The 12,789-nt window shown below is 43.4% G+C and overlaps 1 protein-coding gene across 1 annotated transcript in view; it reads left to right on the top strand.

Moving 5' to 3' along the window:
• The window catches only part of IQGAP2 (IQ motif containing GTPase activating protein 2), a 251,374-nt gene extending 239,164 nt beyond the window's left edge, over positions 1 to 12,210 (top strand). Inside the window, exons 31-36 of the mRNA XM_080925723.1 lie at positions 2,291 to 2,378; positions 4,396 to 4,608; positions 7,575 to 7,735; positions 9,549 to 9,686; positions 10,630 to 10,738; positions 11,389 to 12,210. Coding sequence (XP_080781849.1) covers positions 2,291 to 2,378; positions 4,396 to 4,608; positions 7,575 to 7,735; positions 9,549 to 9,686; positions 10,630 to 10,738; positions 11,389 to 11,502 — 823 coding nt within the window. The 3' untranslated portion in view covers positions 11,503 to 12,210. The remainder of the gene's footprint in view (positions 1 to 2,290; positions 2,379 to 4,395; positions 4,609 to 7,574; positions 7,736 to 9,548; positions 9,687 to 10,629; positions 10,739 to 11,388) is intronic.
• The last annotated feature ends 579 nt before the right edge of the window (positions 12,211 to 12,789 follow it).

Raw genomic sequence — 12,789 nt, 5'->3', positions numbered from 1 at the left:
GGATCCACACATGGAACCTTAAATGTTCTGAAAGCCACATTCTAGAAAGAACGAGGTGAAATCATTTCTTCTCTTTCCTTTTTCCATGTATGGCCTCCGCGTATTGAAATGACACTCGATGAGTGTTCCTACTTATAGAATAGTAGTGTGTCATTTCGACACGTGGATGCCATATGCAGAGGTCAGAACAGAATCACTGATAGCTGGTCACCCCCTTCATATACCAGTGCTTTTTGTTGGGAGAGCCAAAATTGCCTACCAATTATGTTCTATTTAACTCAGTGTACCGAAAATGTTTTCATTTCTGTAAGATATGAATGGAAGAGATTGTTAAAGAGGTATTGTGCATTTTTGCCATTGCTAAGCCTTTCACTTAGCATTGTCTGTCCTATACTCACATCTGTCCACCTGGCCCAGCGGGTTTCAGGAGCTCAGTGGTACTCAATGGCCAGCGACTGCCATCATAACTCTCTTGGATACAGGTGTGCTCCTCCAGGTGGCTTCAGTCTGCCTGTCTACAATGCCCTTTGCCCTTGAGCACATAGTAGGGAGCGGGAGTGGAGATCCCTGCACTTGGAGCAGGTGCTGGCTTAGATATAGGCTGTGAAGGTAAAAGAACTCTTGTGAGGAATTCCACGGGCCTGACGTCATCTAGAATTCCAACAATAACAACAACGAAGAAGTTATTTTATTTGTGCAATGTGTCCTTCAGCAACTCCTGACAAATAGCTTCTGTTTTCAAACCTGTCTGCCTAAAGGCCAGGCATGAGAGAGTGTGTCTGTAATCTAAACACTTAGGATCTTAGCTACTAAATCTCTGTCTCATTCATTCCTGATGATGATTGGAGGTAGCTGGGGTGTGCGGCAGGGGAGGGACGTGCAACTTCCTGAGGCCTGGCCACCTCAGGAACACTGCCATCTCCCACAGGGCTATAATTAGCTGTGTGCCCACGCTTGAGTCTCTGGAGTCTGTAGCTGTGAATTCTCAGACAGCTTGAAAAGCCCTAGCAGGCAAGGGTCACAGGGCTAGAGGAAATGGCTCTCCAGAGACCAGGGAGAAAAGAGAAAAGGAAGCTGTGTCTGTCATGCTCTTCTCGTGGAGATGGGAGATAAACAGGAAATGAGAAAGGCCGCGTTTGCAAATGACTTAATGGATCGTCTCCCATTTCTAAAATCTCATATTTGGGGTTACCTAGGACTGACTGAGGAGAAGCCACTCTTGTGCTTCAGAATAGGACTTCCTTTCACTTCTAGTTTTAAGCTGCATAGACGTTTCCGGCTGTGGTTAGGGAAGGTGTTCCTTCTGTGACAGTACTGAGATTCAGGAGAGGAACAGGGCTGTGGAAACATTGAAGCTGCAGATCTGACCTGTGTGTGGCTCATGAACTACCATTTCCAAGTGATAGACTTCCCACCATGGGGAACAGTGATCAGATGGGAATGTTTGCCCTTTGGGTTTTTTGTCTCATTACTATGTGGCATCTATAGTAGGGGGCGTTGAATTTAGAGCCTCACACGTGTTCTACAGAGATACATCCCTAGCCCCCACCTTCGAAGTAATTACATAACTCAATCCCTAATTAAAAGGGACAGCCAGTTGCTAAAGAGCACCTATGGAAGAATGAATAGTTCAGCACCTCCAGGGTGGTTTGCTAGCTGTGAACTTGTCTAGAATAGCTCTCCTGTTCTCCTATGTTCATGCTCATGCGCAAGCACACACACACACACACACACACACACACACACACACACACAGAGAGTCCTGTTTGCCAGTCTCCTGTGTCCTTGATATCCCATCACTTTGCTGGGCTCCCATCACCAAAAACCCAAAGTTTCCGAGGCTCATAGAGGATTTGTGCTTCCACCAGCCTTCACACTGCCTTATACTTTTCTCCATAGGGCAAACAAAATTTAGTTATGATGTATCCACAGGCTCAGAAGTCAGGCCATCCTACATCCTTACCCATGGGCCGTATCTGCAGCACTGGTCCCTGATGCCCTTCAAAACATAATCTGTCTTAAGTGGAAAAAAAAAAGTATTTCCATAAGGAATCTTATGACATATTTTGTGTACAGAACTGAGAAACTAATCTTACTGCCTTAGCATATAGAGCCCAGGCTCTGCTTGTCTGGCATTTGCAGGCTCCTGGGCGTTTTGAGCAAGAACACTTTACGTTAGGAAATCATTGAAGCTGCTTAATGTATTCCTCTGAGAGAAACAGATTTTTGTGCATGAAAACTGCCGTCTGAACGTCTCTCTCTCTCTCTCTTTTTTTTTTTCCTTTGTAAGGACCAAAAAGCTGATCATTGATGTGACCCGGAACCAACCAGGGAGCACACTGATTGAAATCTTAGAGACTCCAGCAACTGAGCAGCAGGTGACTTGTCTTTATATGTACCATAATAAGTTAACAGATAAATGGGTGGTGGCCTTGGTGTTCACACCAAATGTTTACTGTCACATAGGGGAACGTTTAGTGTAGACAACAGACTCCATATCTGAAGCCCTCATGGAATATTAGTGACGGATGCATCCTCGAATGTGTACTGGGTGTTGGTTTTTTTTTTTTTTTCTACAGTAGGAATAGAGCTCTGTACCTTTCAGAACCTCTGGATGTGAACCAGAAGCTTTGTCTTTCAGTAGATAACTGGGTCCATCAGTGAAGAAATCATACTGTTTGGTAGGATGTCAAAATCCTTGTTATGTATCTGCTAACTTAGAAGAAGGATACCTCACACGATCAAAGGGTTTTTGCAAGTGTATCTGAAGTGAGAGTCTTAAGACCATGGTGTCCTGGTGCCTTCACATTGCCACAGACAACTCAGGTTTCATTTTTTTAAGATGTATCTTTAAAACTGGGTATGGTGGCACACTGCCATTAATCCCTGTACTTGGAAAGGACAGACAGACAGATTTCTGTGGTCTGAGGCTAGCCTGGTCTACATAATGAGTTCCAGGCTAGCCAGAACTACATTAATAAGACTCAAAGAAAAGAAAGTTGGATTTGAGGCTATGTGCCTGTAATAACAGTACTAGACAGAGGGCTCAGGAGTTCAAGGCTAGACTGGGCTGTCTCGGTGACAAAAGGGAAAAAAATTATTCAGTTCATTCTGAAATAAGTCAATTAATTCCTGTGTGATTATTGTAGTGCCAGTAATTGCTACTTCCTAATCAACTTAACAGAATTGTCTAATTATTTCTAAGTGGATTGTGCTCATAAATTTCCTGTTCTTCTTAATGTAATGGGTTGCCAAGAAACCATTGTCTCCAGATTTAATTTTAAAAAAATTAAAACTTCAAGCCTTCTTATGTGTGAAAATATGTGAATGTTTTTAAGCATTCTGGATATATAAATATGCTGGTTTAAGATAAAAGGGTTTTTTTTTTTTTTTTTTAAGCTCTGATTGTTTCAGACGTAGTATTTCCCAGACCTAGTATAAGTTAGTGACAGAAACCACACGCAGACATCTGGCCTCTTGTACACCTTCATGCCTCCTAGCTTGTGACTGTGACCACTTAGAAATCTTTCTGGGCCTTAGCTGCCTTACCTGTGATTTCTAATTCGCAGACAAGACTAAATGAGACGGAGGTTCGGGAGGGACACGCTAGACAAATGCAGCAGTGCCTGACACAGATTAAATATATCACCTCCCAGTTCTGCTGTTGTCTACTGCTGACCCAGTAAGCCACTGCTGTGCCCTGATGCCCTATTACTCTATGACAGTTGTGCCATAGAACTGATCTGTGGTGTCGGTTGTCAGTGCAGTGAGATAGAACACCAGCAGTCTCCTCGTATTACTGTCTTCTTGGACAGACTGGCTGCTTGGCATTCACTGGTGTGCACAGCACGTGCTTAGGAACTGCCTTCTGCAGGACTGTCTTTACCTGGTTCAAGGGATCTCTGCAGAGGTGACTGTGAGGGAAGGATTCTGGGATGAGAAGGAAGTGCTCTGGCTGCCTTGCTGTTAAAAGGCTTAAAAATCTCTGTCAGCCAGACTGATTTGTGAGACCTCAGTGGACTCTCAGAGCCCCGTGTTAGTACAAAACGTACTTTTAATTTTCTCAACTGGGCTACCCAGAAATTGAGATTCTTCATCCAGGAAATTACAAAGTAATATACTAAGGCAGTTGGTCACCTTGGCAAGAAAACGGCACCTTTGAACTTTAGCCGAATTAGGTCCAGTATTACTTCCTTGTTGAATGTTGTTGTTGTTGTTGTTTTATTTGATTGTTGTTACATTTTTGTTTTGTCTTTGTTTTTTTAAATTGGAAATGATTTTTCTTCCAGAGTTTCCTTCAAAAACCATAAAGAGCAGTCAGGTGCTAATCTTGAGACTTCACATTTGTGACATGGAGGGATTAGAGGAAAAGTGACCTATTGATATTCTCTTTAGGAACTAGAGCACACCAAAGACATGGAGAGCCGTGCTGTTGTGGACTCCAGGGCCCAGGAGGAAGGGAAGCTTAGCCAAGCGGTGATAGAAGATGCCTGCCTGCCTCTTGAACAAAAGAAGAGGAAGATCCAGAGGAATCTACGCACACTGGAGCAGACTGGACACGTGTCATCCAAAAACAAATACCAAGACATTCTCAACGAGATTGCCAAGGTGTCTGGAAATACCTTTTTTTCATGTAGACATTTGCTAGCACATGCAGGGCATTCTGGGAGATGACATTGGGACTCATGGAAACATACAGGTTTCCTGTTTTCCTTAGGGTACTGAATTTTTATAGGTTTCGGGGATTTGTGACTTCTTAAAAGGAATAAGTAGAACTCCCCCAGGCCAAGAAGAAAGTTCAAACACACCAGGATAAACACTTGGGGGGGGGGTGACAAGCAGTGAGTGATATTGTGACTTTAAACCCTGGCTACTTGGTTTTTTGCTTGCCTGCTTGCTCGCTTGCTTGTTTGTCTACTTGCTGGTTTTATGACACATTGGGAAATATTGTTTTCTTCACACACAGTCAATTGTCATAAAATCCCAAGTGCTCTTTGGAGCTACCATTAAGATGGCAAATGTATGTCCCTGAGAATTTGAGTCTTACTGCAGCTCAGACTTGAAAGGTTTGTTTTTGATTCTCATGGCACGTTTTGCACTTGAGAATTTCCTGGGAAAGTGATCTCAGCTTTGTACAAAGAAACAGGAAGTGGCTGAGATCTGTTTGGTGAGGATAAGGAAGGACATATTTGGATAAAAAGGACACTTTGCTCTTTTGGTTCAAATGTACACATTCACGTGGGTCTGAGCTTAAAGGCAGTTAAATAATTAGAGGAGCATCTTCTTTGTCATCCCCTGGAGGAAATGCACAGTCTGATTCTTTGGTCAAAAATGATGGTCACTTTTAGCAGAAGGGTTATTTCTCCTGCCCAGAGTAATCTAAAGAAACAGTCCTTTCTTTTCAAAGTCTGGGTGGAGAAAAGTTCTCTCTGAGATTGAGACAGAAAAGTCAGAACCGTTTGCAATCAATGAGAAAGCTCTGTTTATTAATGAAGATTTATTTCAGAAGATGTTGGGGAATGTGCCTTTGAATTCCTGAAACAGTTGGTTTTAATCTGTTCACGAAGGAAACATAATGTGAAACAAACAACATTTACGCAAGTGAAATTTTCTCATAGCTTACTGGAGGATTATTTTTAATTTTTGTTGAGAGAGAGTGTGTGTGTGTGTGTCTAGAGTGTGTGTGTCTGAGTCCGAGTGTCAGCACATATGTACCATAGTGTATATGCGTGGAGGGAGGTCAGAGGACAATCTTTGTGACAGTTTCACTTGCCTCTGCCACTCAGAGGCCTCCAGGGTAGCTGGCCCATGAGAGCTCCCAGCCAACTCTGGGTCCCACCTCCCATCTCACGGAAGGAGCCTTGCAGTCACAACCACAGCTGAGTTTCTGTGAGTTCTGGGCCTCAAATGCAAGTCATTGGCCTTGCATGGTGAGTGCTTTGACCTACTGAGAACTCTTCCTTACTGAACGGCTTTCTAAACCTTCACCTGCAACTTTGGTTTTAACACGATTCTCATAATCTGTGTGCAAGAAGACAAAAAAAAAAACCAACCTGTGTTCTAGGAACTCTTTAAATCTAAGTGTGGTCATTTCTTACTCTCTAGACCACCAGAATCCACGGATGCTCAAGTTTCTTATATGAAATGAGTAATGTTTGCCTGTGAGCTAGTCACACCCTCCTGCGCATGCTTTATTTACTACAAGTAAAATAAAACATGTCTCCCCATATTGCCAAGACTGACTCACCCCTGGGCTCAAGCAGTCTTCCTGTCTCAGCCTCTGAAGGGGCTGGGCCCAACAAGTGTGCGCCAACATGTCTGGCATATACTCCAAGTACGTCCTTCCTACATACTCTAAGTCAGATCCCATAGAGTATGTAGATGCTTAAAAGCCCAAATGCAGTCTAAATGCTGTGTAAACATGCGTTGCCCTCTAGTGCTGAGGAAGTAATAAAGGGCTAAATATGCTCCTTACAAAGACAGTTTTCTTTCTCCTCTGTACTTTTAGTTCTTCTTTGTTCAGATTCAGTGTGGAGCTATAGAAACGAAGACTTAATCAACTGTAAGTTTTCACAAGTCACGAGAGCCATCGCTAAAGTGAGATCATATGTAAACGTTAACTTTTGGGGGCTTAAAATATTCTTCAGAGAGGAAAGTTCAAAACGGCCTGAAGAAATCACTTTCCTCCGGCGAATGTTTTCTTTGTACTCCCTTTTCCTTTACCAATTTGGAGATTCCTGGTTGCTCTCTAGCTTGGTGTCTCGTCCAGGAAGACTTTGAACTTCTGAACTGCTTGCCTCAGCCGCCTGAGTGCTGAAGTGACAGATGTGCACTGTCTCGCTTAATTTCTCGGACCCAGGGCTTCGTTCATGCTGTTGAGCAAGCGCTCTTCCAACTGTGAGCCCCATCCCAGCCTTTTTTACCTTTTTAAAAGCATTTTAAAAAGTTATTTGGTGATTTTCAACTTAGGGGTTGGCATTGTCTGTAAAGTGTGTGTTTATGTGTCTCTGTGATTGTGTGCGTGCATGTGTGCGTACGTGTGTGTGTGTGTATGTGTGTATCTAGAGGTTAACACTGGGTGCCACACTTGAGAGCTTACTACCTTATTTTTGAGACAATTCTCTCTGCAACCTGAATCTCACAGCAGTTTCAGCTACCTATCTGGCTAGCTAGTGACCCCCCAAGGTTTCCCTGTCCCTGCCCCCAAGCTCTGGGGCTACACGAATGTGCTTCCATGCAAGCTCTTATGAGAGTATTAGGGGTCTGAACTGAAATCCTCAGGAAAGCGCTTTACTGACTGATCCATCCCCCTAGCCCACTTCTCTCTCCCAGGGGAATGGAGATAAACTTTAGTAACCCTCTTAAAATAAAAGTTGGACATTTTCCAGTCCTGAAGCAGAAAGTGATAGATAACACTGTGTTGCGTTAATATATATAATGAGGTAGGTAAACTATAATTAGCAGTTGTACGCTGGCCTGCTGCCTGGTTTTTTCTGCTTCTAAAGTATCAGTCTTTAGGAGAAGCAAGAAGCAGGCTCCCTTCAGCCCGTCATTATGGCCTTTGCCTGTTGCAGGATATTCGAAATCAAAGAATCCACCGCAAGCTTCGAAAAGCTGAGCTGTCAAAACTTCAGCAGACCCTGAACGCACTTAATAAGAAGGCAGCATTTTACGAAGATCAAATTAATTACTATGACACCTACATCAAGACTTGCGTAGACAACCTGAAAAGAAAGTGAGTCCAGATCCCCTTTGTGTCCCAGTGCTATGATTCATCTGGGGAGACTGCAGTGCTGGTGGTGGCCTGGGCTGCTTTGGAATTGTCCTAGTGTGCTTTCTGTTGCCATTAAAGATCATGACCAAAGCAGTTTGGGGAGGAAAGGGTTTTACTGGCTTGCATGTCCTAATCACAGGCCATCAGCAAAGGAACTCAAGTAGGAACCTGGGACAGGAACCGAAGCAGAGAACACGGAAGGGTAGTAGTGCTTACTAGCTTGCTCTTCAGCCTGCTTGCTTGCTTTCTTTTTTATTTCTTTCTTTCTTTCCTTAAGAATTATTTTATGTATAGGAGTACAGTGTAGCTGTCTTCAGACACACCAGAAAAGGACATTGGATCCCCAAACAAATGGTTGTGAGCCACCATGTGGTTGCTGGGGACTGAACTCAGGACCTCTGGAAGAGCAGTCAGTGCTCCTAACTGCTGAGCCACCTCTCCAGCCCCTGTCAGCCTGCTTTCTTATAGAACCCAGGACCACCCACCTAGAGATGGCACCACCCACAGTGAGCTGCCCCTCAGCCCCCCATTGATCACTAATTAAGAAAATGCCCCGCAGGCTTGCCTACAGCTCATCTTATGGAAGTGTTTTCTCAATTGAGGTTTCCTACATTGGCTTTCAAATGACTTTAAGGTCTCAAATGACTTTAGGTGAGTCAGCTTGACATAAAACTATCCAGCACCTATATGTTTATTTGATGTGAGAACGTTTATGATGAACAGGAATTTGTTTACCTGGTAGTAGCATTAGATAAGTCAGGTGTTTGCTAATTGCACAGAGCAACATACTGGTCTAAATTTTAATGATTTAAAATTCCTTGTTGATTTTATTTTTTTAATGACTGACAAAATAGGCCAAATTTTGGCAGCTCTCTCTCATATCCATTAGTGTACAAAGCATAGATTTTTTTGTATACAATATGACTCTCAGTGACAGCTCTTTGCTGATGATTATTCTTATCACCAGACTGTGTCGATGCTGATTAAAGTTTAATTGGCCATTTAAGTGTGCGATCCAATGTTTCCAGATAACCTTCGTCTGCATAAAAAGCAGTAGGAAACGATACGGTGTAGGAAAATCGATAGTATTACTCATAGGAAGTCTGAAGGAGATAGTCTCCTCATGGCCTGATGCTGGCCCAGTCTTCATTCATTATGTGCAAATCTTTTTTTAATACTCTACCCAAGAAGAAATCAAGCAAGCAAACTTTCGGTTAAAAAATGATCCCTACTGGTTTGGCTTCTACATAGCATTACAGCAACTTTAAGCCATGAACTCTGCAGTCCTAATGTGGGTTCTAAGTCTCCCATAGTTTGTGATCTTGATTTTCTCATGTTTGACACGGGATTGAAAGTGCTATCTTCTCTGGTGTTACTATGAAAGCTAAATGAAATTACTTGTAGCGAAGGAATGCATTGATTTCCAAGTACCATGGAAACTGCTCATTTTGGAAAATACAAACTGATATGTTGAAAGTATATATTTGGAACAGGGCTAGATTAGTTTTATTAGTACCTTCACCTCGGAACAAAAAGTTCATGTCATTTCTCCGGGGCTAGGTACAGTGACTCACAAGACGACACTTAATTCAGTGTGCCCAAGAACACAGCATACTTAGGAAATCAGGTTGGATAGTGATTCCAAAGCATGGAGACCATTGTCACCTCCTATCAAAGATCAGTAAACCACCGCCACTACCCTGAACAGTGGGATCACGGTTGCTGCACTCTCCTGGACATCTTGACAACAGGTTGTCTGTTCTCTTTGGCTCAGAAATTCTCGGAGATCAATTAAACTGGATGGTAAAGCAGAACCCAAAGGAACGAAGAGAGTGAAGCCAGTGAGGTACACGGCAGCAAAGCTACATGACAAAGGTGTCCTGTTGGGCATAGACGACCTTCAAACCAACCAGTAAGTAGAGGCCAGCATCTACACCTGCCCTCCACTCACACACAAGCAGACTTAGCATTCCTTGGCAGTCCTGGGTGACTTGGAGGGTCTGTTTGTTCTAGCAAGGCTTAACCCACATTACAGATGTGGGTACTAGTCTTACCCCCAGCACCCCGCCGCCCGACCTTGAACATCAGGTGCTGGTGTGATCAGTCCTGGGAAGGATGTGTAACCAGAACTTATGTGTCCTGAGGTTTGTTCAGTGTCGGGATCCAATGGTCTCTCTTGGTCCCTTCAAAACAACTGAGTCGGAGCAGTGAGCTTCAAAGGCTGCCTTTTCATAATGGTGCAAGAGTACCAACAGAGTTCCTAAACAGTGTTTGCAATTTTAAAACCACAAGCTGTGACGGGCCCCTGGTCAGAACTACTTCATACAGGTAGGTGTGTTAATTCGAGGTGGAAGAGCCAACAGAAGCTGTGGTGCATGTCCCAAGCAAGCACACCATGCTCTGCCTTTGCAGGGGACCATGAGCTTCCTGCCTATCCCTCCTGCCTTCCTTTGTCTCAAGAGAAGCCATCCTTTGACTGTGGCCTTCTCTCTTACTCCCTCCTCCTTCCAGGACCTGACCCACCAGCATCTGATTGTACAGGCTCTGAGAACTCACCTCTTCATCTCATGAAGTTTCTATAAAGATTATTGCCTAGTGGACATTGCCGTCCCCAAAACAGTATAAAGCCATGTCCAAAGATCACACCTGCTAGTTCCTTTGTTTAAAAAAAGAAAAGAAAAGAAAAGAAAAGCATCCAGTTCAGATCCAGGAGTGGAAGATGGTTCAGGGTGTTTGGTGGCCTTGGGATCTCCACACTAGTCTGCTCACCGGTCCTAAGTAGAGGCTCTGCTAGTGTCTTGCTTCTTTAGCGGTTTACTTGTGATTGCCCGTGTCTGACTGTGCCTCTTCCATAGGTTTAAGAACGTTATGTTCGATATCATAGCGACTGAGGACATGGGCATCTTTGACGTCAGATCCAAATTCCTCGGCGTTGAGATGGAGAAGGTGCAACTCAATATTCAGGTGAGCTGGGACTGCAATACGAAGGCCATTGTGGCTCTGCATTACGCCTGACAAAGCTCGGGGCAAAGCCTGTCGGCCTGAGTTTAGTTCCTAAAAGTCAGATGGTGGAAGGAGAGAACCTACTTTCACAAGTTGTCCTCCACATGCATGGAGACACACACACACACACAACTGTAAGACTGAAATGAAAATTGTCTCTGATATTAACTGAATCATAATCTTTCATGCAGTTTTCCCCCCAGTGCTGAAGTTCGAGCCCAAAAGCTCTCTCACACAGAAACTAGCTTTGTGCCACCAAATTATAACCACAGCCCACTCTATCATTAGGCCCTTTTCTCGCACACACGCACGTAGGGCAGTAACACCACTCACTGTTACTTACGAACTTGTTAAAATGCCACTCTTACCTCAGAGTTGCCACAACAGAAGTCCCCAGGCCTCAAGGACCCAAGTCCTCGCCTTGCCTTTAATGGCTGAGCCATCTTTCTAGCTCCAGGGCTCCGACTCCTAACCCACCTGTATTTGTTGTAAGCTTGCTAATAAATAACCTGGGGTCACTGGACCAGCCAGGTCTGTTTTAGCATTGATCCTCCTAGTATGTTTTTTTAAGCAGTAACATCACACTGAGATGTCCTCCTTCCCTGCTCCAGGACTTACTTCAGATGCAGTATGAAGGGGTGGCCGTGATGAAAATGTTCGATAAGGTGAAAGTGAACGTGAACCTTCTCATATACCTGCTCAACAAGAAGTTTTACGGAAAGTGACGTGCTGTCTGCGGAGGGACTCGTGGATTCTGTCGCCTGCCCTGAGAAATGAGTTCGTCTAGTGTTTTTGTTTTAAAACATGATTGAAATCACGGCTTATAAATATGTGATTTTTTTTTTTAAGACCAAAACTGTTGTGAAGAATGTAGCCATGTGCCTTTTTGATAATTGGATACTACGGCAGAGGGATAGACAAGATGGGCTGATGGGACACACACACACAGTACTGTGGCGCACGTACTCCATCTGAAAGTTCTGAACACCCTGTGATTTGTTTTAAAGTAGGGGGAGAAAGTTTAGCTGACTAGGGACAAATGTATAAACCTATTTTCCTATAAAAAAATAAATTTTAAATGTCCCACTTAAAGGATGTAATTCTTCATAGATGGGGTTTTTTTATCTGTGGAGAAATAGAGATCTAATTAATTTGTAATGAATTATTTAGACATATAGTTCTAAGCCCTGTCTTCTGGGAACTATCAGTTTTAAAGAGAACTTTTGTGCAATTCAAAATGAAGTTTTTATAAGCAATTGAAAGTGATGATACATTAACACTTTCTGTATAAAAGTATATATTTTATGTGATTTATTCAATTTACTCAAAGTGCACTACTGCCTCATGGGAAGGCTCCTGTATGAGGAGTCACAGGAAACACGGTGGATAGCAGGTATGAACTCCCACCTTCACCCTCACCATTTATTTGAATACTTCAATTGTGCCTCTCAAATTTTTTTGTAATGCGATAAAATCAGTATCTAGATGGTTTTTAAATGTATTCTTTGAAAATTGTTTTATGTAAAATAAATGTTACTTAATTACATGAATGTGGGGGTTTCTTTTGGGGGTGTGTATTCATGAGTCACTTAGTGGGTAGAAGACTCTTGAAGGGGCTCATCAGGAAAAGAAAGTCATATACCCAGAGCTGTGCAGATTAGGGTACAGAGGGAGTTGCTGTAGGAGGGGACACGGGCCCTCAAGTTCAACCATCCATAGGTGTACTGATCCCAGCCAGAGTGGGGAAAGGAGACAGAAGTTCAGAACAAAACGCTTTGAATTACAAAGGTCATGCTTGCCTACTTCCTGTTGGCCTATAACAGATTCCAGCCAGCTAGCGTCCTCTCCTCGGTCTGTTTTGTAGGTGCTTGTGGCTGGGTACTTTGTATGACAAAAATTGCTCATTTAATTCAAAGCTCTGGAGGGTTCTGAGCAGGGCAGCAGCACAGTATTACATGATAGCATATGAGGAAGAAACACAAACACCCAGGGTACTCTCGCTTTGTAACAGG

The sequence above is a fragment of the Micromys minutus genome, assembly GCF_963924665.1.
Source record: "Micromys minutus genome assembly, chromosome: 11".
NCBI lineage: Eukaryota > Metazoa > Chordata > Mammalia > Rodentia > Muridae > Micromys > Micromys minutus.
This window is presented reverse-complemented; position numbering and strand designations above follow the sequence as displayed.